The sequence below is a fragment of the Rhamphochromis longiceps genome, linkage group LG18 (genome assembly GCF_057381845.1).
Source record: "Rhamphochromis longiceps isolate RC_006_pf linkage group LG18, R_longiceps_female_GT1.1, whole genome shotgun sequence".
NCBI classification, from domain to species: domain Eukaryota; kingdom Metazoa; phylum Chordata; class Actinopteri; order Cichliformes; family Cichlidae; genus Rhamphochromis; species Rhamphochromis longiceps.
In genome coordinates, this window is record NC_140574.1 from 664498 (window position 1) to 686848 (window position 22351).

Here is a 22351-nt window from a genome sequence, read left to right on the forward strand (position 1 = left end):
TGTAAACCCATCACAGTGCAGCAAACTCACCTGTTCATCCTGCAGAGGATTCTCATGCAGCCTTTAAATGACACAGTCAGTCTGCCTCAGTTTGATTAGCAGCAGGTTTATGAACAAACACAATGTGACATAACTATTCTCCTGAAAGTCTCTGAGCTTTTTACCGTTAACGCTGTTTGTAACTGGTATTCCTCAGAGGCTGCTCTCTTTAAAGCGCCTTCAGGAAACAGACCAACACCACGCTGGGAGGTTGTTCAGATTCTTAGCAATCCTTTCCTAACTCCTTATCAACTCTCCTAGCCTTCTTTCCTTGACCTCAATGATATTTTTGCCTAGATCAAGGAAAGGAGGCTCAGACATGCCATAAGTACAGAAAAAAGGATGGACTTTTTGGACCACACCGTGAGTTGACTGAGGTCAAAAGTCCTTTTCTCATGGAAGAGGCACCCCTGCTGAGGGTCATGGCCCTCTCTGTTTACAGTCTGTGCTGATTTCAGGTAACAAACAGAGCCAGACAGCATCATGTGACACATTCTGAGTTTATTCTGGCAAAGAAACACGGAGACCCTGAGACAGTCAGCCCACCGGCCAGAGGTCACCATTTACCCACAATTCATCGCTGTAGCACCTATATGCGCCCCCTGCAGGCTAAACAGTCTAGAAGAGCGCGCTGCAACACAACATCTTGACCCCAGGGTCAAAGTCAGGGACAGAAACACTTTATTTAGGGTTAACCCTGACCCCGCATGACCCCAGGTAAACACAACCTCAGGTAAGGAGACAGTCCCACATATAGGTCCCATCAGTCTGTTAGCCTAGCTTAGCTTAGCATGAAAGCTGGCCGCAGGAAATCTGTTAGCTTAGCTTTAATTAGCATACAGGCTAGAAGCAGCGAACCTGTTAGCCAAGCTGAGCCCTGAGGAAGACAGTAAGGCTTCTGCGGTCGGGAGAGCCCTCAGTTTGGTCTGTCAGGCTAAATTTAAGTTTGAACTGAAACGTTTAAAATTTCCTAAAACGCCCAGTTTGTCTCCGTGCTCTCCCCATCACTGGGTAACCCCACCCGTCACAGGCTGGCTTCCACAAGGAGCCAACTGAGGCCAAATACAAGCATCACTTTGTCCTTGCCAGATTCCTGCTAACTGGAAAATAAACTATGTCTGATCATTATCATGCTCTGTAGATGCTGCTAGCTTCTGTTAGCATCTATTAGCTTTTATTAGACTACGTTAGCTCCTGTTAGGACTTTTTAGCATCCATGTGCTCCTGTTAGCTTCCATTTGCAACCTTTACCTTCTTTTAGTGCCTGCTAACATCGGTTAGCACCATAATAAACAAAACCAATCCTTCGTCATGAGCTGACAGCTGGCACGGGGGTAAGTTGGGGGTAATTATGCACAAACTATAGCCCTCACAGTCTGATTGCCATGTTTATTATCTTTCTGTCCAGTCCGATGGCATGATGTCATGAGGAGGCGGAGCTTAGAAACAGGAGGTAAACAGAGCATTTAACACGCAGTACAGTGGGAGGAGCATAGAGATCCATGACAGGATGACCGTCAGCGGAGTTGGATCCAAGCCAGCTAACCTTCTGCGGCTAGTTTACAGAGAGCAGAGGAGGCACCGTCCTCAGTCGGACATGTTGGCGTCTTTCGCAGAATCCGCCACGCTTCAGTCAGCGCTCCAAGTCCTGGTCACAGTTCCAGTTGTGGTCCTAGCAGAGCTCGGTCCTCCTCTGCAGGTACTGCAAGATGGCGTCAGTTCCCTGTGAGGAGCCCCAGACCCTCTTCAGGGCTTCACACTCGCGCTCGTTAGCTTGCTCCAGAGCACTGCGACTCGTGTTCCTCATTAGGGCCTTGGACTCCCGCAGGACCTGCAGGACAGGAAGTGACACCACGAAGGACAGAGTCTGTGACTGGAGCAAGTAGATCAATGAGTTTGTGTACTAATCTGTGATCTGAGTGTAGGTGACATCAGTCACAGAGGACAGCACCTGTGGGTGGGTGTGCACCACCACACCAGCCTGGCCCCCTTTTTAAAAAGCCCACGGCTGACCCCGCCCACCTTGAGTTTTAGGCCACCTGATGAGGGTCAGCGTCTGACGTCGGGGTGAAACGCATCACTGTGACATTTCACCGCAGACGCTTCAGTGCTGACCTTTGACCTTAGCCCCACCACATAACCTGTTTGGAGGCTTTAAATAATCAGGACCAGATCTGATCAGGAATCAATACAGTAACCTTGGAAACGTGTGTGTATGTGTGTGTGTGTGAGAAAGAGAGATAGGAACTGACCAGTGAGTCAACGGCGACCAGCTCTTTAATCCGCAGCATCACTTCCTGTGTGAAGGTCCCCGGCCACAGCACCTGAGATACCAGCCCTTTAAGACACGCCTCCTGAGCTGTCAGCTTCCTACCGCTGAGCAGCAGCTCGTTTGCCTGAAACACAGCACAGGAAGTGAGGAGGAGTTGCGAGGCAAACCATGCAGGACATTTAACAGTGCAGGAAGCAGCTGACTGACCGCAGCGAGCCCCATGATGCGAGGGAAGGAGAAGGAGGAGCAGGCGTCGGGCGTCTGGCCGTACGCTGTGTACGGTGTTTGGAACCACGCCTTCTCATTGGCCCACACCACATCACACAGTGGCAGAATGGCGGCGCCGAGGCCAATGGCCGGCCCGTTCACTGCCGCCACGATGGGTTTCCTGAACTGGATGAAGGTGTTGATGAAGGTCCTGAGAAAGAGGGCACAAGGGTCAGAGGTCAAAGCGCCCAGCTCACCGATGCAGCGATTATTCCATCGAGGAATCAGAACAAACAAGCACAAAAACATGGGCTTTTCACAATAAAAGGTTCCAGTTTATCAATGACTCTCTTTGCTCTGACAGTGTAGATGTTAATTACTGTTAACAGCTGACGTCAGCACTGCCGTGGGATGGCGGCACAGCAGAGCGCATCCCCGGCGTTCCAGGTAAAAGGGCTTCAAGAGGAACGAGCAGCAGGAAATACAGGTGCTGGTCATAACATTAGAATATCATCAAAAAGTTGATTTCACCAACTCCATTGAAAAAGTGAAAGATGTTTACGTCCAGTCCACACAGACTGACATATTTCAGGTGTTTCCTTCTCTCAGCCAATGAAAACCCCAGATTCAGCATCTTATCGTGAATATTACTGAAGACCAATACAAACAAAGTGTTTTCAGGAATCGTGGCCAACTGAACAGTCTGAGCATGAGCAGCTCTCGATACATAGCTGGGCTCCTTTTGCCTGAATGACGCAGCAACGCGGCGTGGCTCGAGCAGTCTGTGGCGCCGCGCAGGTGTGACGAGAGCCCAGCTTGTTATTATTATTGGTATTTGTCGTGTTTATTATTCTTATCGTACCTTCCATATTTCTGTTGTTCAGCGCTTTGTCAGCCATGTATTGTTTTTAACGTGCTATAAATGAAAATTTGGATGGAATTGGTGAAATAAATCAACTTTTTGATGATATTCTAATAAAACACGAGCTACGAGACCAGATCTCGGCCGCAGAGGATAACGACAAGCGTGGAGAAATAGGGCGGTGCCACATGACCGAATGAAAACGTCTGTCATATTATACACTACCGTTTGTTTCATGGTGTCATAAAATCTACCGTTTACAGCGAAATGTTTTCATGGGAGCTGAGAATCCAGCATGACCAGGGAAGACGAGGCAGAACCAGGCAGCTCCAAACAGAAGGACCAGTCCACACAAACCCAGGACCTCAGTCCTAAACGGGGGGCCGCCTCTGCAGCAGGGAAACCGTTTGGTTATGAAACGCCTGACACGGACCAGAAAATTGGACTATGCACATTATGGCACAAGCCGGTGCCCACCTCAGACTCAAACACCACAAAGCTCTTCTCAGGAGGATGCAGAGTTTACGGACGAGAAGCAAAAACGAGCCGTCAGGCGCTCCAAGTAAACCTCAGACTCAAACGTCAGAGCAGGCTCCTCCCCGCAGCACGCCGTGGAATAAAGACTCAAAAATGTATCGTTTCACGCAGTCAGAACACTCGACACCCAGCTGGAAACACCGCACATGTCGAGCTACCCGGGGTTCACAGGAAAAGCACATTTAGGGACAGAGATGGTTATCGGGATGTCTTATGTCAGGAGACTGTGGTCATGTGGCACAGCCCGAGGCAGAGGCTTGCTGTGGTTAAAGAAGGACGAGAGGAGGAACCTCCGTCGACGCTGGAGTCAGTGGATCGCTTACTACCACAAAGACTGGAGCTGGACTCAACTGAGCTACAGGTGGGAAGAGCCCATCGCCACGACCACGGCAGCCTGGCAGGAACGTGGGCTTGAAACACCTGCACGTGATTATGCACCCGAGGTTTCAACGCGACAAAGGGAACATGTTGGAGCAAAGGCAGGGTGGAAAGAGAGGATTTCAAACCCTGCTTGCAAAGATGAGGTTTTGGTGAGGTTTGAGGGAATGGTGCTCCATGACTCAACCAGCGACGCTCAAACGCTCGGAGACTTGATTGGAGCGTAGCCGGCAGTTGCCAGGGCGCACAGACAGAAAAACAAGCCTTTCGGGGAAAGCCTGAGTTTTAAACGCTAACAGCAGGAATGTCGGCTGGACACAGAGTTTAGCAGCTGACCGAGCAGTAAGGCAGTAAAACAGAGTTGAGCACCAACACTGCTAGAACAATGGCCACTGGCTGGACGCCATTAGAGGGCCCTTCCTATTGGAGGGTGAGAGAGCCCCTGAAGGCCCCACAGCTGGAGGTCAGCACATGTCTTTTTCTTGATCATTTAAAGAGTTCATGTTTTATACAGCTGTAATGTTTACATGTGTATACTGGGTCTACTACTGGCACGATACCAGTCCTTCCTTTTAATGTTAATGGTAAATGGCCTGCATTTGTATAGCGCTTTTCTAGTCCATAGGACCCCAAAGCGCTTTACACTACATTCAGTCATTCACCCATTCACACATTAATGGTCTGTCAAACCCGATGAAGTAAAATGAGGAAAGAAAAGCAGCTCAACTACAGGGAACATGACAAACGCATCTTCATCCTGTTATAACTCTGTTATAACAATCCTTCAATTAAGCAAACATCGATGGATGGATTACAGGCGTCCAACTCCTCGAGGGTTATGTATTATTGTAGGGTCTGCCTTACAATATAAAGCACCTTGAGGCGACTGTTGTTGTGATTTGGTGCTGTGTAAATAAAGTTGAATTGAACTGAGGGCCGGTGTCCTGCAGGTTTTAGTCCTTGATCCAACACAGCTGATTTAAATGACCTCCTCAGCATGTCCTAAAGTTGTCCAGAGGCCTGGTAACGAACTCATCGTGTGGTTCAGGTGAGTTGGCCCAGGGTGAGATCTAAATGTGCAGCACAGCGGCCCTCGAGGCCTGGAGTTCCCCACCCCTGCTTTAGAAGATATAAATCTAAGTATTTACAAGTCTGAGGCAGAGCCTTCAGTTTACAGGCCCCTCTTCTGTGAAACCAGCTCCTAGTTTTCAAACAATTGGAGAAAAAACATAAAATGAAAACAACAGTCGAGGATATTAGTTTTAAAAAAAACCTGAATAACAGGAAATACTGAAAAATCGATTTTTTGTGAAGCAAAGCGGTTATAAAGGAGGCTCTCAGTCAAACCATTGGCCCAACATTTAAGACAAAGTATTAATATTCAGGGGAATACTGATTAGCCTGCTATACTGATGGCATTCTGATTTATTTGGGACTACCAGCTAACTCAGTGCCTGTACTGATGCAGGCGTTTGGCTATTCTGGTCAATTACAAAATGAATATAAGACAGGTACTCGATTACACCAGGAGAGAAGATGAAATAGTTACAGAACTATTCGAGTGCCATTATTCACCAGTACAGAGGATACAGTAACACACAAACAATCCATCAGAATGAATCTACCACCCAAGTTATTATATTTATTCCAAACCCGGCGGCAGGAGTGAGTGGGAAACAATCCCACGACTAGGGATGGGTATCGTTTAGGTTTTATCTGATACCGGTGCCAAATCGGTACTTTTGAAACGGTGCCGGTGCTTAAACGGTGCTCAAACGGTGCTTAAAGAATGGAGAACACAAAATTGGTTCAAAAACCTCTCATGTTCAGCTGTTTTTTTGTAAAAAGATAACAATGTTAGCCTTTTCTGCAGCTATGGGGCATATATGGTATCACTCTTGGCTGGAAGCTTAAACAATGGAAAAAACACAAACTTTGTCCAAAGACCTCTCATGTTCAGCTGTTTCCCACTTTTTCTTTGGTCATTTTAGCCTTTTTGGCCAGGGTGAAGGGAGCATCTGCCATCAAACAAGAAGACAGCAGCATGTAGCTATGATGATGTTTGCTAGTTCACCTTACATGCATTAATGTAATAACGTGGTTAGCCTACTCAACGTAAATTACACAGGAACAACATTAAGCTACTCACGCAGAGAAGAACGGCTGCTGCTGCATCATCATCCTCATCATTCCTGCTACACTGGCAGGGCTAGGGGCCAGGACTCTCCTCTTCGGGTTTGTGGGGGATGTTGCTCCGGGTCTGATAACAGGCACCACACCCGCAGTAGATGCACTCGGTGCGAGGTCTCGCAGCAAGCTATCAAATACGGCGCATTTCTCGGCTTTTAACAAAACGCTATGCGTCGCCAGGTGTTTCATCAGATTCGAGGTGTTACCTCCTTTGACAGTATCACAGTATCAGCTTAAAGCACTTGTTGCTGCTGAGTTTGCATCTTTTGCTGTGAAGTACAGCCAGACTTTTGACCGCTTCGCCTTGGGCCTTTTTATCTGTAGCTCTGCATAAAAGAACGTACGTACCTGGCCCCGCCTACTATCCTCGGAAACGTAAAATGATTGGCTGGAATCTAAAGTGTGTCACATCTCAGGAAAATAAAGCACCGAAATGTGCGCTGCTTTTCGGTCTGGTCACTACCATTTATGTCAGAACCAGTGCCATCATGGCACCGGATACCGGTACCCATCCCTACCCATGACTGGGACAGAGTGTTGTCCAAATATATCCGGCAGGCTGAGGGAAGAGGAGGGTGGGGCCACAGTTAAGGCCTAAAGAGCTGCAGCTTTACGTGAGACCATGAAGGAAGGCAGCCTACTGCGTTTCTGTAAAAACATCTGTATTTACACACGAGGCTGTTGTCAGAGGAAACCTGCAGACGGATCATTTCTGCCTCGCACACAAACACTCGGCTCTGTAATCGATATAACCAGGAGGACTGGACAACAACACGGGCGCGAGCTATGACATCATTCAGCCCACTGAATGATGTCATAGCTTTTACCCTCAAGCTGCTCGCAGATACGTTTCTACTGCAGGTCTGGTTTTGGCCACGTTTCCATGCCGACGACAGAGCGCTACAGAGTTTAAACGAAGCAAACGTTGGCGTACGTTTGAGTTACTGTATAACGGCTGCAGCCTTAGACGCCGCTCAGCGTTGCCGCGTGTTACCTGATGGTTTCGGCCATTTTGATGCTCTCCTTCTTCCTGTCGTCCGTCAGGCGTCTGATGAAGTACAGGAAGTCCAGTCCGCAGCAAAAAACGCTGCCAACGGCGCCGAGCAGCACCAGCTTACTGTCGTCCGACGCCGCTGTTGCCATGGCGCTCTGGATCTCCTTCATCACCTGACAGGGACGAGACAGAGGTGAATTTCTGGGCATGTGGGGGCAGTCTGACCGCAGGGGCGGGGCCTCACCTCCGGGTTGAGCGTGTTGTTGTCAGAGCTTTTGGTGGACAGCAAGATGTGGGTGAAGCCATCTTGTTTCTTCACCACGATGTCACGGTAACGGTACGCACTCTCCGTCTGACGCACGCTGAAGCGAAGCCGTTTATCGAACGCTGAGCGCTCCTCCAGGCGCCGCTTCCCTGTCACCGTGGTCGCCCCGGCAACAGCACTCTGCAGACCCGACATCCCACCAACGGCGACGCCCTCAATCAGTGGCGAATTTCCTAGAGAGAATGCAGAACATCAGAACGCCCACTTCCTGTCCACAGACAAAACAGCAGGTCATGGGACAACGACCAATCACCAGGAGGAGGCGGAGTTTACTGTAAAATGAATATGGTTCTCATATATCACTATCAGGCTGAGGCTGTAAGGAGCTCTCCTACTGGCTGTTAGAAACACAGCTGCTCTCACCTGAGCGTGACGCCGCCTCGTAACCGATCAATCAGTCTAAGGATCGATCTGGTGGTCCGGCTGACTGATTACACCATTTGGTAATGGCTGATTGATCGGTAGCATGCTTCCCCCCCCCCCTGGGCGGGACTCACCTCTGCCACTGAGCGAGCGCATGGCAGCTGGCGTGATGGGGGCTCGAGGCGGTGGGTTCTGACTGCGGGGTCGGGTCCCCATGCGCGCTCGCTCCTCTCCAGGCCCCAGCTGGATCCCTGACGGCGGTTTCTCCAGCAGAGCGACCTCTGGTGGGACCAGCTGAGCCTCGCCTGCCTCCAGGCTGTGTGCCGCCTCGCTGGGCGACTCCTCGGCGTCTGGGCGGCCATTCATTGGGCTCTTTGGGACCAGGATCTTGATGCCTGTTTTTGACAAGTCCACACTACGGCGGGCGGGGCCGGCCGGAGACGCCGACATCAGCCCAAAGCTGTCAGCCGGCAGCGGCTGCTGTAGGGGGCGGGGCGGGTTGGCAGGGAGCAACTGAGTTGGGCTCGGAGTAGATCTCGCCTGGTTATGGTCGCCCGAACCGCTTCGGATGTCCGCATCGACGTCGCCGCGAGAGGCATGTGGCTTGCAGGGCGCTTTGTGGACGGGGCCCCAGTGAAGGTTAGGCGTGCTGCGTGTGGAGCGCAGCAAGGCGCCGTCTCTGTGGCGCTCGGCGTGCTGGCGGTTGAACTGGTGGACATACGCCATGCACGTGGACAGGTGACTCTCGGGCTCCCAGGTGTCGCCCTCAGCGCCGTACCCTCGCCACCTGACCAGGTACTCGACCCGACCTTTCCTGTTCCTGCGCCGGTCCACAATCCGCTCCACCTGGAGGACACAGAGGGCGGAGCCCACAATAAGCATCACGCCACTACTTTGGTGACGTCACATTGTGACGTATTACAGGTATTGTTCACTAATCAGATCAAAACTTCCTCCGCCGGAGGGCACGGACCACTTCAAGTGTGAGCTCCCAGCAGGCTCGCGAGGACAGTTACAGGGAGAGACCGGAAGGCTAACAGACAGCTACCATTGCGCTAACTGTGCTCACGTGCGGCCCCTCTAGCGACTAGCTGTAGTTTTTCTCTGGACTTCTCTCCAACCGTCTGCCTCGGACTCGATCAGTCGATAACTGCCTAATTTGTTCGACTTTCCTAACTTCATAAACTCCGCCGCTTAGCATGTTAGCATTAGCTCACATTACCTCGTAGAGCTCCTCGGTCGCCATGGAGATGTCCGCGTGCACGGGCAGCTTCAAGAAGCTACTTCAGGGGCGCAGCAACATGAGGGACGGTGTGTGTGTGTATGTGTGAGTGTCGATCCGCGCGGAGCTGCAGGTGTGTGTGCTCCTGTTGGCTCAGGTAACTATACCCCGGTGTTAGCTGTTAGCACGGTGGCGTCTCACAAGCTTCCGCTCTGACTCTGACCATGACCTTCAAAATAAAAGCCCCACCACGACAGGAAGTGACGTATTGCAGTTTTATGCACTGATGTGTAATTTTCTTTTTATTTGTTTCTAATTTAAATAATTAAAAATGGAAACATGTTTATTTCTGCTATAAAATTTAACCAGCTGGGGCCTCTGCTGACCCTAGAGGAAGTGCAGTATTTGGTACTTCCTGTGTGTGTTTCACGTTTTTTTTTTCCACTCTGGGATTCCAAAGGTCAGTTTTCCTTAGTTTTGCAGCCATAGTCAGAGCTGTTTTCAGTTGTCCATACACTAGGGGAAGAAGCTTCAATGCTTCCTTTATGACCTCCTTTAGCAGAGGAGACACTGGACCATCTTTATGAAAAGGGAGGAGAAAATGGCGTCCCATAATTCGTTGTCCATCCGACCATTCATGAAAACATAATCGCAGTAGCCAAAGCGGAGCAGATCATGTAAATGTCCATTCTAAGTGTTTTTTCTTTTCATTCAGAACCTGTATATATATTTATTTACAGCTTTTATCAGCAGCAGTGAAACTCACAGCTGAACCCTGAGCGTCACATGAAGAACACAGAAAGCTGTATGAGCGCAACATTATGATCTATACGAACTGATCAAAGTGTGCTTGTATGATCAGTGATCGTTAGTAATGTCCAGTGTTGGGAAGGTTACTTTAAAAATGTATTCCGGGAAAAGGAGGGAGGGATGTGTATTTCTAGGGAAGAATGGACTCAGATGTGGGAATGGCAATGGAGGAGTACTTCCTCCAAAAGCTGGAGGGAGTTCGGATGGAAAACTCTGATAAGGTTCTTTATCACTCCATGTCAAAAGGCTCACTATGATGGGAATCCTCCCGTGTGCTGGCGAAACTGTGGATACCAAGGAGCCCATCACACCCATATTATGTGGGACTGTCCTGTGCTACGGACTTACTGGAAAGACATTCATGGTATATTACAAGGCATTTTTAACTGTACATTCCCTCAGGATATGAAGACAATTTTTTTTGGCTGTATACCGCAGAACTGGTCCAAAAATGACATATGTCTGTTAAGAGCTTTATTGGTTGCAAGTAAGAAATGTATAACAAAGAAATGGTCCTCGCAAGACATACCGACTTTGTCATTATGGTGGGAAATTACGTTAGAGATATATAGGATGGAGGAAGTAACAGCTCATGTTAATGACAGGATGGCCTGGTTCCATCTGTGCTGGGATAAGTGGGTCCAATACGTTAATACCTATAAACCGAATTTTCTCTTTAAAGCTTGAAACCACCAATTTAGTTAATTGTTTACTCCCGACAGAGCTTTCTCCTTTTATTTTATATATATATAATTTTTTTTCCTTTTTTTTTTTTTTTTTTCTTTCTCTTTCTTTCTTCTCGTTTTGTTTAGTTTTTCTCTTGTAAACTGTGTTAATTAATGCCTGTAATCATCTTTATGAGGTAATATTGTAGAAATAAAGAATATATAAAAAAAAAAAATGTATTCCACTACAGATTACAGATTACATGCGCCGCTGCTCTACTCCCTCTACACTTCAGACTGTGTGGCCACCCACGGCTCCAACACCATTGTGAAGTTTGCTGACGACACAGTGGTGTTGGGTGCCATCTCCAACAACGATGAGGCGGCCTACATGGATGAAGTGAAGAATCTGGCATCGTGGTGCCAGGACAACCACCTCCAGCTGAACGTCAGCAAGACCAAGGAGCTGGTGGTGGACTTCAGAAGGGGTCAGCACAGAGACTACAAGCCCATCATCATCAATGGAGCTCCAGTGGAGAGGGTGCAGTCCTTCAAGTATCTTGGTGTCCACATCTCCTCAGACCTGACATGGGCTGCCCACATTCAGGTCCAGACCAAAAAGGCTAGGCAGCGCCTGTATCACCTACGACAACTGAGGAAGTTCAGGGTCTCTCCAAAGATCCTCAGGATTTTCTATACAGGCGCTGTGGAGAGCATCCTCACACAGAACATGACATCGTGGTTTGGGAACAGCTGTGTGAAGGACCAAAAAGCTCTCCAGAGAGTGATCCGTACAGCAGAACGCTGCTGCAGGATTGCTCTCCCCCCGCTTCAGGACACCTACACCAGGAGATGCCGGACTAGAGCAGATACTGAAGGACCCGTCCCATCCTGGCAACAAACTGTTCCAACTTCTGCAATCTGGTAGAAGGTTCCGCATCTTCCGGGCAAGGACAGAGAGACTCAAGAGGAGCTTCTATCCCCAAGCCATCCGTGCCCTAAACACACACACCCGCCCTCTCACATCATCTATAATTGACTGAGACAGGACTCTTCCAGACACTAAACCAAGGCACAATGTACATTTCAATTCCTTTAATTTTAAATATGTTTATATTGTCTATCCTGTAAAATAGTCAGATGTCTATTCATATTAATGTACAGAATTCACCTGCTTGCTGCTACTACTGCACATTCACCCAGTGTATATACTATATGTATGTATATATATATATATATATATATATATATATATATATATATATATATATATATATATATATATATATATATATAATGTTTTTCCTCTACACCCCCCCCCCCAATTTTTTTGCACATGTCGAGGAGTGTGTCAGGCTACATTTCACTGTGTGTTATACTTGTATAACTATGCATGTGACAAATAAAGAACCTTGAACCTTGAACCAAAATGTATTTTGTAACGTATTCTGTTACGTTACTCAATGAGAGTAACTATTCTGAATACTTTGGATTACTTCATATATTATCAAGCTTTTTACAACTACATGAATGAACTATTGCTGTGTGATTTATTACTATTACTGAAGGTTACTCTCCATACCAACACCAACTACATGTTTAAACCTTAATATAAATGAGTAACAGTAGGTGGACATTAGGTAAGGCTGCACTTTTTGCAGCGATCTCGTATAGAAAACTATTCCGCGCGTATATAAATCAGGTCCGCGGCGCCGAACCGTAGTAAAGGGACCTCTGGCTGATACGTCGGGTTCGTGTCGGGCTCGTAGCCAAACACTAGCTTTACTTTGTTGTCTGGGTCACTTTGCTAGCGAGAGACAGAGAGAGGTGATGAAAGGCTGCTCCAACAGAACTTATTGTTTCAGAGGAAACACGAACACAGTGTACAGTCGAGTCTTAACAGCTTACTTACAGCTGGACTACACTGCCCACGAGGCTACATTCTTTTTATGTGTATTTTATGTGGAGTGAATAAATAAAAGTATATTTACAGTGGCCCCTAGAGACAAAGCACATACAAACTAAAACGCAACGGAAGTGCTCCAGGATGCCAGGGGCCGTGTTGAGCTTTTGTTACCTAGAGGCAAGCCAGTTTGTACGTGCTTCGTCTGTAGGGGCCCCCATAAATATTTATACATAAACATACATAAAGAAAACCATGTTTTTTTACATTACTAATTCCTTTTGTGCATAATTTTATATTGTTGCTGATAATTAATTAATTAATTAAAGCAACAAAACAACCTGAAGAGCCGGTTCTCTAAAAAGAGCCGGAAATCCCATCACTAGTGTCCGCTACGTTGAAACGCTCGGGCCGCTCTGCCCGCCACAGTTTCAAACTGGTCATGTGACTGCATGGCCACATCTGATTGGTAAAAAAGTTACCAGAAACGTCACTGGCCACATGTGTTAAACTAATTATTTTTTTAAAAAAGTAACGAGTTGAATTTTGCAAATGTAGCAGAGTAAAAGTACCGTTTCTTCTTCATAAATGTACTCAAGTAAAAGTAAAAAGTATCGTGCAAAAAAGGTACTTTAAAAGTACATTTTTTTCAAAAACTTACTCAAGTAAATGTAACGGAGTAAATGTAACTCGTTACTACCCACCTCTGCATACAGGGGGCGTCCTGATATAACATGGCAGCCTCATGTTTCCTTCATGTTTTTACCTGCAGCACCGAGGATCTAACACCTGAGCTCAAGGTTTCCCAGCCCAGGGTGGAGTCTGTCTCTGTCTTAGATATGAAGCTAAATAAACACAAGTTATTACAGTTTACAGGAAGCGTAGTGACATGGAATAACTTTAACATCATGCAGTTATCTGTAGAGAAGCGTTTGGCTGATCAGAAGAGTGAAATGTTTGTGTCAGATTTGTATTGCTGGATTGTCATTTATGCCTAGAAATATATATTTGTATATGCTTAGAAGTATATAATTGTTTGTCTCATCCTAGGAGGTCTGTAACAACTGTGTAGCATGAAGAGGGGGGTGCGTTCACTCCTCTCCAGAGTGTTCTGGCATAGATCACGCACCCCTCTGGATCATGAGCAAGGTCGTATCTTCTCTTCTGATATATGGTATAGCAAACACACGTATATCTGTTTAAGTCTAAGTGCCTTTGTTTAGATGAGCAGCAGGTTTAGGGAAGTCTTTATGGGGTCACACACACACACACACACACACACACACACACACACACACACACACACACACACACACACAGTACTCTTTGTGTGTGTGTAGACGTCATATGTTAATGAACCTATGCATATTCATGTGACCTCAATAAAGAGCAGTGTTACGAGGGAGCGGACGAGAGCGACTGGGGTCAAGCGAAGGAACGGCGTTTGTCCGGTTCTCTCCCGTGCACGAGAAACTCGAAACTTCGCCTGCTCGGTGTTCAATGCTTTTTGCTGTGTAGTTGAATAGTCTTGAACATTCCAGCGAATAGGTTTATGCTACAAACCTCAGTTTGGTGTTCTCGAGTTCTGCAGTCTGATAAAACCGACCTCAGCATCAAATCATTTTACTTGATAAGTCCGGATACTTCTTTCTCCTGTGCTTGAATTTTACTTTTGCGGCAGCATTCATTTCAAAAAGCTTAGCGATAACTGAGTTCCTCTCAGCTGTTCATCAAAACGGTCTACCTTAGTAGTTAACTTTTGTATAGCCTCAACAAGAGCAGAGTCGGATCTTTGTCATGGCTCTTAAGCTTCAAGGCAGGAGCTGTGGACTGGATGCTACTGCTGCCTGCAACCTCCGTGTAGTCGTGTTCACATGTGGAAGAGGCTATACCAGGTTTGTCTTCTTTTCTCGGTCGGCATGTCAGACTTCTGGTTCTGGGGATGTGTTCAACAAAAGAAAACAACATTCGGGGCGAGTAAAGGTGAGGCGACAAACACACACGTGCCCACCATCTTACCGCCAACCTGTAACACCGAGTACTTCCTGTGCGTACCTGTGTTGTAGCGGGACACAGGCTGGTTTGTGTTTGCACTCTGAATGAAACAAAGTTTCATAGAACACATTTTCTTTGCTTTTGTTTTATTGCAGCTGTTCTAACAGAACTTTTTCCATCGATGACTGTGGGATTCAGGCCGAGTTGTCACAGATCAGAGGAAAACGTCCTCGGCTAGGCCGTGATTCTGGATTGGTCTCAGGTCCTCTCGGTAGTCCTTGCCATCAGTCTGACTTCTTCTTGCTTTTTTTGTGGCCTCCCAGCGGAGGCGCTAACAGTGGCGTGCCATCTTCATCGACCACAGTGGGGCGGGCCTTAAAGCACAGGTAGCAGAAGCAGGCGCCGATGGTAAGTGGAAAGGCGACCAGAAAGCAGCCGAGCAGCGGCGCGTGGCTGAAGACGGGCTGTGTACGAGAAACATACAGTCAGACTGATTAAACAGGAAGCAGGATGATGATGATGATGATGATGATGATGATGATGATGATGTGACTTACTGCCAGCGTGACTCTGGTATCATAAACGAGGCGTCGGACTCGTTGAAGGGCGCCGTTTCCTCCGTGACCCTAAGGCAAAGAGCAGACAGATGTTCAGAATCCAGCAGCTGCTTCCTGTCTGGAGGTGAGCCTCACCTGACTCACCTGCATGCTGCCGTTCAGCACGCCGTCCAGGAAGTCCAGCAGGTTCTGCTCCGTTTGCACAGTGCCAGGGGGCAGGAAGTAGCCATCATTGGACAGATTCACCACGATGAATGTGGGCACAATGATCTCACTGTTGAAAACAATGACAAGTCAGAGGCGTCCAATCAGAGGAGTGAAGCTGATGTCAGAGGTGAAAACTCACCCCATCACCAGGCCGCTGATGTAATCAGAGCCGGCCATGAAGCCGAAGTACATCTCCCTGAAGGGGCGGGGTCAGACAAGAGTGGGCGGAGAAAGGTAGAGAGGGAATGAGATCGGAGTTCGCGCCCTGTTTCCTGTACTTTTCAGAATAAAAGTCTGACCTGCTGTAGATCTCTCTGTGCTCTGCAGCCACACTTTCCAACAGACTCTTATACCTGAACAGGTGACAGGAAGTGCTTCAGAGCACAGTTGCAGGTAAATTTTACCCTGAAGATGAGTACTTAGATACTTTTTATTATCATTGTGCAGTTGCTTGCACAGCACAATTCGAATGCAAGACCACAAAGATGCAAAAGTAAAGAAAACAACATACAAAGGAAAAAAACAATATAAGTAATATAAGTACACTATATTCATGGTATATGAGTTACAGAAACATTGAGGGGGTGTGTACAAGGACAATAATATAAAATCATAAATAAATAAGGGTGGAGGGGCTATGGTCACTAAGGATGGGACAGTAACTGCACAACCACCAGAATATTGCACAGAGGGAACAGAGAGAGAGCAGATGGGGTTACCTGTGACTTTCTTCACACAGGTGCTTCTCCTCCACCAACGCCAACAGCACCAGCTTACCTGCAGGACAGAGGCGGAGTCACTGCACCTGAGCCAATCAGCAACCAGTGAGTGAAATCCAGGCATTTCAGTGCTTTGTCCCAAACAGACCCGCCTGCTTCCAGTTTCATTATTGTTCAGGTGAACGTCTCCCTGACAGGAAACTCCATGAACAGATGGGTCTGTTTCCAAAGTCAAAGTTGTTCAGTGCTTTGGCTAAAGGTACCTGATGACATCACAGTGCACTCAGGTGTTCTGTGGTACCTGTCTCTCCCATGGCATACAGAGTGTAGCTGTCGATCTGGGAGAAGTTTGGGAATCGTTCTCTGTTAATCCACAACTTCAGGTCCCCGTCACGTTCCTCTGAAAGACAGTAAGCAGCTTGTTTAAGTCAGGTGAAATGCACACAGCAAATGCATGAATTCCCCATGTCAGTCTGATTTGTAACAGAAGCGTTTTCTCAGAAGAGCTGACAGCAGATACAAACCACAAAGCTCCATGTGCACATGACGGAGTTACTAACCACATCAACCACACAAGATGTGAGACATCTTATTTCAAAGGATTCCTCAGTCTGCTTTTACTGCCACAACTTCCAATGACTGTGATCAGTTCAAAGTTCAAGCCTGGATCCTTTTAGCCTAGTTTAACCTGACTTCCATGATGGATCTCATTGTCACACACCTGCACTTCTTCCTGCTGACATTACTCCTCCTACAGATTCTCCCTACTATCAGTCAGTGTCCTTCAGCTGGGTGCACAGTGAGATTCAGCACTGACACAGCTCTGCTACGCTGGTGATGCTCAGCTGTATTTCTGTTAAACCTGAGTGAACACTTTAATGGATCTTCAGACTTCTTCGTTCTCAGTCCTGGTAAACTGAGCTTCTTGTTTGTGGTCCTGATAGCTTCTCTGAGGAGGTTATATCGGTTCCCTCATCAACAATATTAAATATTGGTGTTATTTTATCTATCTGGTCCAGAACTCAGCAGGCAGGACTGACTAAACAATTCTTGTTTCCCTTTGCTGTCTTCATTTTAAAATTGCATTGTTTTTATAGTTAATATTTACAGTTCAGAGCTAAAGTGTGTGCAGGACCATGTATGTTTTAATGTGTGAAGTATGTCTGTGAAGGTTCTCAGTCATCCAGGTCATCGTAGTCTAAGGAGCTTGGAAAGAAAAGCGTCTGGACTTCTTTGAGTTGCTTGAAGACGTTTCACCTCTCACCCTGGCTGATTGTGACCCACACCCCGGCTCATGTGATCAGGTAGAGGATCATCAGGGGGTCCTTTTGTCCCTCTTTGGGGGGAAACTCCCACTGGGTTTAAATCTGGGACTCTCCACCATTTGACCTTAGAACTGAAGAAGCTTCTCGGATGAGAGGTGAAACGTCTTCAAGCAACTTAAAGAAGTCCAGACGCTTTTCTTTGCAAGCTCCTTTGACTTTATTGTGTGAAGTTACTGTGTTGTAGCTGTACAACACGATTTTCAATTTTTTTTGTAAAAACAAGTTTTGGTGGCTGAAGACATTTGTGCAGAGCTGTAGCTTTTTTGCTGTTATTTAATATTCCACGAGAAAGAGTTCTGTTGGCCCGTTCATCAAAATTAACTCACCGCTGTAGGTGAAGTAAGTCCCATCTTTAAATACCACCACAGCAGGCAGAGTGGACAGAGACACCGCCTGAAATAAAGACAGATTATCTACAGACTCGGACGCAGATTATCTACAGATAAAGACACAGATTATCTACAGACACAGATTATCTACGGACACAGATTATCTACGGACACAGATTATCTACGGACGCAGATTATCTACGGACGCAGATTATCTACGGACGCAGATTATCTACAGACACAGATTATCTACGGACGCAGATTATCTAAAGACGCAGATTATCTACAGACACAGATTATCTAAAGACGCAGATTATCTACAGACGCAGATTATCTACGGACACAGATTATCTACGGACACAGATTATCTACGGACACAGATTATCTACGGACACAGATTATCTACGGACTCAGATTATTAGAGTTAGTTTTGAGAGCTCTCGCAAAAGTTCATTGTAATTTTTTTTTCTCCCATGTCCCTTGCGGGGCTCCGTATTATCTACAGACACAGATTATCTACAGACGCAGATTATCTACAGACACAGATTATCTACAGACACAGATTATCTACAGACGCAGATTATCCACAGATTATCTACGGACACAGATTATCTACGGACACAGATTATCTACGGACACAGATTATCTACGGACTCAGATTATTAGAGTTAGTTTTGAGAGCTCTCGCAAAAGTTCATTGTAATTTTTTTTTCTCCCATGTCCCTTGCGGGGCTCCGTATTATCTACAGACTCAGATTATCTACAGACTTGGACGCAGACATGTTCCTCCAGGGTGGGAATGATGAGTATAAACGTGTCTTTTTAAAGGAACACACTGACGTTCCAGGAAAATATTACACCTGCTGCTGGATGTCCACCACATTTTGAAACCTTGTGGACATAGGGGGGATTTTTAAAGTGTTTTAAAAAGTTTTGTCTCAGCATGTGGATAAGGTCAGCTCGATCAGGTGATGGACACGTTTGACCAACAGACGAAAGAGTTTTCTGACCTTCGGTAGGACGTCTCTGCTGGTTGAGAAGAAGTAAGTGTGGACAATCAGCTGCTCAGCGACTGACGTGTAGTTTCCCTGAAACACACCACAGGTCAGTTGTGTGTGTGTGTGTGTGTGTGTGTGTGTGTGTGTGTGTGTGTGTGTGTGTGTGTGTGTGTGTGTGTGTACCTTTAGCGGTGACGTGGCTCCTACATAAACAAACATGACATCATGGCGGCTCATGGCGTGCTGGAAGAGCTGCACACTACTAAGTGATCGAACCAGCGGCCTGAGCAATAAGACAGATTCCCAATGTGATATCATTGTGACATCACCGTCATGTTAAACATCATTTTCCCTTATTTTGTGTCGGCTGTCTAAACTCACCCAGCAATCCGATTAGCAAAGTCCATTATTCCATCTTTGGTTCTCACGCCTGAATAATTATATTTTATATTCTTCTTTAACCTGGAAACAGGAAACAGCTGGTTAAAGATCTGCAGCATGCCTGCATCACTGTCACACCTGTCACACCTGACCATGGTGTATCTCTGCCTGTTATACCACCTGACTGAGGTGCATCTGATGGTGTAAAATGAAACACCTTGTGGTGTTTGGAGCTGCGGTTTCAGTCAGTGGATCTGATGTGTGTGTGACGTCACAGTGAGGACTTACATAAGGATGGCTGGATACGTTCTGACGCGAAACTCTTTGGCCAAACCTTCAGACAGAGAGAACACATCTGACCTCTGGGCTTTTATTTTGACAGTCACAGACAACAATTTGCTGGTAAATCAGTGCTTTAATTTTTACAGTGACTGACCGGTGTTGGCAGTTGCATCTGATTTGCCGACGTGGACCGGAGAGCCGAGACTCCTATATTCTGATCCAATCTGATGCCAAACCGGATCCAGTTGTTTACAGAACGTACACCAGGGGGTGTAAAACTGCAGCGAGACACGACAGGGGCAGACGACACTCAGAAACACTCAAGAAGTACTCAGAAGATACACAATTGCATGACAAGTACTCTGAAATGAACCGCAATACAGTCTCAGAGGATGTTACTAACGTCCAATATCAGATTTCTCTCTGCTTTCAAAGCAAAATCGCTCTGCTCTGATTGGACCCGACTGTAGGATCAGGTAATCGCTCTGCTCTGATTGGACCCGACTGTGATGCAGGTGGAACGTCACCTGTGTTTTTTGTGCTTTTATCAAACAGAGTCAGTGCGGACGTGTTCTTTATCACGTGGAGTACCGCTCGGCTCCATCCTCAGACTTGTTCAGCTTGCATCTGTTTCCCCTCAGTTACTTAATCTGCAGGTATGCTCAGGTGGCCTCAGATTTCTACTGTCTTTGAACTGAACTTGGATTAAGTCTTTGTTCTTGATCCTAATCATATTTTTTTTTACCCTGGGCAAACAATTACCAATCTGTACAACCTCTTAATCAGTGATCATTGATCACCCCCCACCCCGCCGAGACCATGCAGTGCTTTTCGTGTTCTTGGTTCTTCTTGTTCGGTTGTGTTTTAACGCTGCTGCATTCTGTGTTGCTGCTGCAGACACGTAGTGTTTAGTATTATTATTAATAAGTACAAATAAAAATAAGTACACACATTACACAGAGTAAACTCATCTGTACCTTGATGAGCCAGATTTCATCGTCTCCTTTTGTCTCCATGAAGCTGAAAAGACGATCAATCAGCCTGATTAGTGATTACTGATCATCAACCTAAAGTCAGTTAAATTCAACATTCAGTTTGAACTCACGAATCATCGAGCTCCTCCACGAACGCCGCCGCAGACGCAAACAGCAGCACTGACCACACACACACACACACACACACACACACACACACACACACACACACACACACACACAAAGGTCCATTAACTTAGTCTCCAGGCCATTTGACCCCGATCCCACTGATCATGCTCTGATACTTCAGGCCTTCGTTCACCTGATACATTGAGTCACATGACTCCATCAGACGTGGAGTATCAATACCTCCAATTAAAACTTTCAGATTAAAGTTTAATCTCACAAACATCAATCTGTGATCAGATGATTTGGGGCCGGCTCAGGGGGAAGCTGATTCTTAAAAATGGACTGTATGTGTTATTGTAGGGTCTACCTTACAATATAAAGCACCTTGAGGCGACTGCTGTTATGATTTGGAGCTATATAGATCAATAAAATTGAATTGATTTCAGCTGAAACCAGAAACAGATTCAGACTGTTTTCAGATTAACAGCTCAGTAATCTGACTGTAATCCATCTGTAGGTTCTCGAGTCTCGAGCTGCCCTTTCCTCACACTCTGAAGCTACGATAAAGAGGAAGAAAGTTTGGACGTACCTGAGAGCAGGACTGTGGTCCTCCTGTCCGCCATAATGGCTGAAACTGGATTAACAGCACAGAACTAATCTGCTAACACAGAACACACTGCTAATCTTACAGATTAGCAGGCTGCATTCAATCCACTCAAACTTTATTCACAGCTGCTTCACATCAACAACAAATGCACAGCTGACATTAAAGCTGCAGGAGGCCAGGGGAGACCAGCAGGGGGCACCACTGCACCAGAGGGAGACAGGAAAGAAGGACAGAAGAGGAAAGAGATTTGGAGAAAAGGAAGTGATGAAGAAGAATCTATCTATCTATCTATCTATCGATCTATCTATCGATCTAGATAGATCGATAGATAGATAGATAGATAGATAGATAGATCGATCGATCGATCGAGGCTCAAACAGAGCTCTGAGGCGTCTGTGAGGTGGGGAGCAGGTGGGCTGCACTAATGACAGTCACACAGATTTAAACCACACAGAGTGGAGGCTAATTGGCTCAAAGAAGGTGGGCAAGAAGATGATTGGACTACAGTGATTTGAATGCAACCATCTGCTGATATTTTTGTTTTTGTGGTGCAGCATGAACGTCAAATGAAAATAACATCATCACCATCATCGTTTATTTATATAGCACTTTAAAAATACACAAGGCCGACCAAAGTGCTGAACAACAGAAACATAATAGATACCATAAGAATAATAAATACGATAAAATAATAAACATAGTGAAAACAATAAAATACAAGTCAGTCAACCACTGAATCAAAAGCCAGTGAATAAAAATGCGTTTTCAATCTGGATTTAAACACCATCACTGATGTCGATCGCCTAATGTGAAGAGGAAGATTAGCTCAGGACCCATGATAGAGAACGCTCGGTCTCCTCTCAGTTTCAACTCTGATTTGGGGACTGAGAGCAACAGCTGCTCAGCTGACCGGAGCGAACGAGTGGGGACATAGGGCTTCAGCAAATCAGACAGATACGCAGGTGCCAGACCATTTAAAGATTTAAAAACCAATAAAAGAACTTTAAAATGAATCCTAAATTCAATTGGAAGCCAGTGCAGGGAGGCCAGAACCAGAGTAATGTGCTCAAATGTCCTTCTA

General features: G+C 46.4%; 2 protein-coding genes across 2 annotated transcripts; both read right to left on the reverse strand.

Moving 5' to 3' along the window:
* Positions 1-525: 525 nt before the first annotated feature.
* On the reverse strand, positions 526-9594 carry cdyl (chromodomain protein, Y-like). The gene is made up of 7 exons (XM_085388154.1): positions 9390-9594; positions 8302-9013; positions 7724-7977; positions 7480-7652; positions 2519-2729; positions 2292-2435; positions 526-1870 (listed from the first exon to the last, which is right to left on the reverse strand). The coding sequence occupies exons 1-7, from the start codon at positions 9411-9413 to the stop codon at positions 1712-1714; spliced, it is 1677 nt and encodes a 558-aa protein (XP_085244280.1). The 5' UTR covers positions 9414-9594; the 3' UTR covers positions 526-1711.
* A 5317-nt stretch (positions 9595-14911) lies between these two features.
* LOC146647306 (protein disulfide-isomerase tmx3a-like) lies at positions 14912-21286 on the reverse strand. Its single transcript, XM_085388496.1, has 16 exons — positions 21253-21286; positions 20666-20714; positions 20538-20580; positions 19715-19838; positions 19567-19612; positions 19279-19359; positions 19081-19180; positions 18910-18987; positions 17897-17963; positions 16547-16645; positions 16246-16303; positions 15826-15879; positions 15666-15722; positions 15464-15593; positions 15320-15388; positions 14912-15226 (listed from the first exon to the last, which is right to left on the reverse strand). Exons 1-16 carry the CDS (start codon positions 21284-21286, stop codon positions 15047-15049), a joined length of 1269 nt encoding a protein of 422 aa, XP_085244622.1. The 3' UTR covers positions 14912-15046.
* Between the last annotated feature and the right edge of the window lie 1065 nt (positions 21287-22351).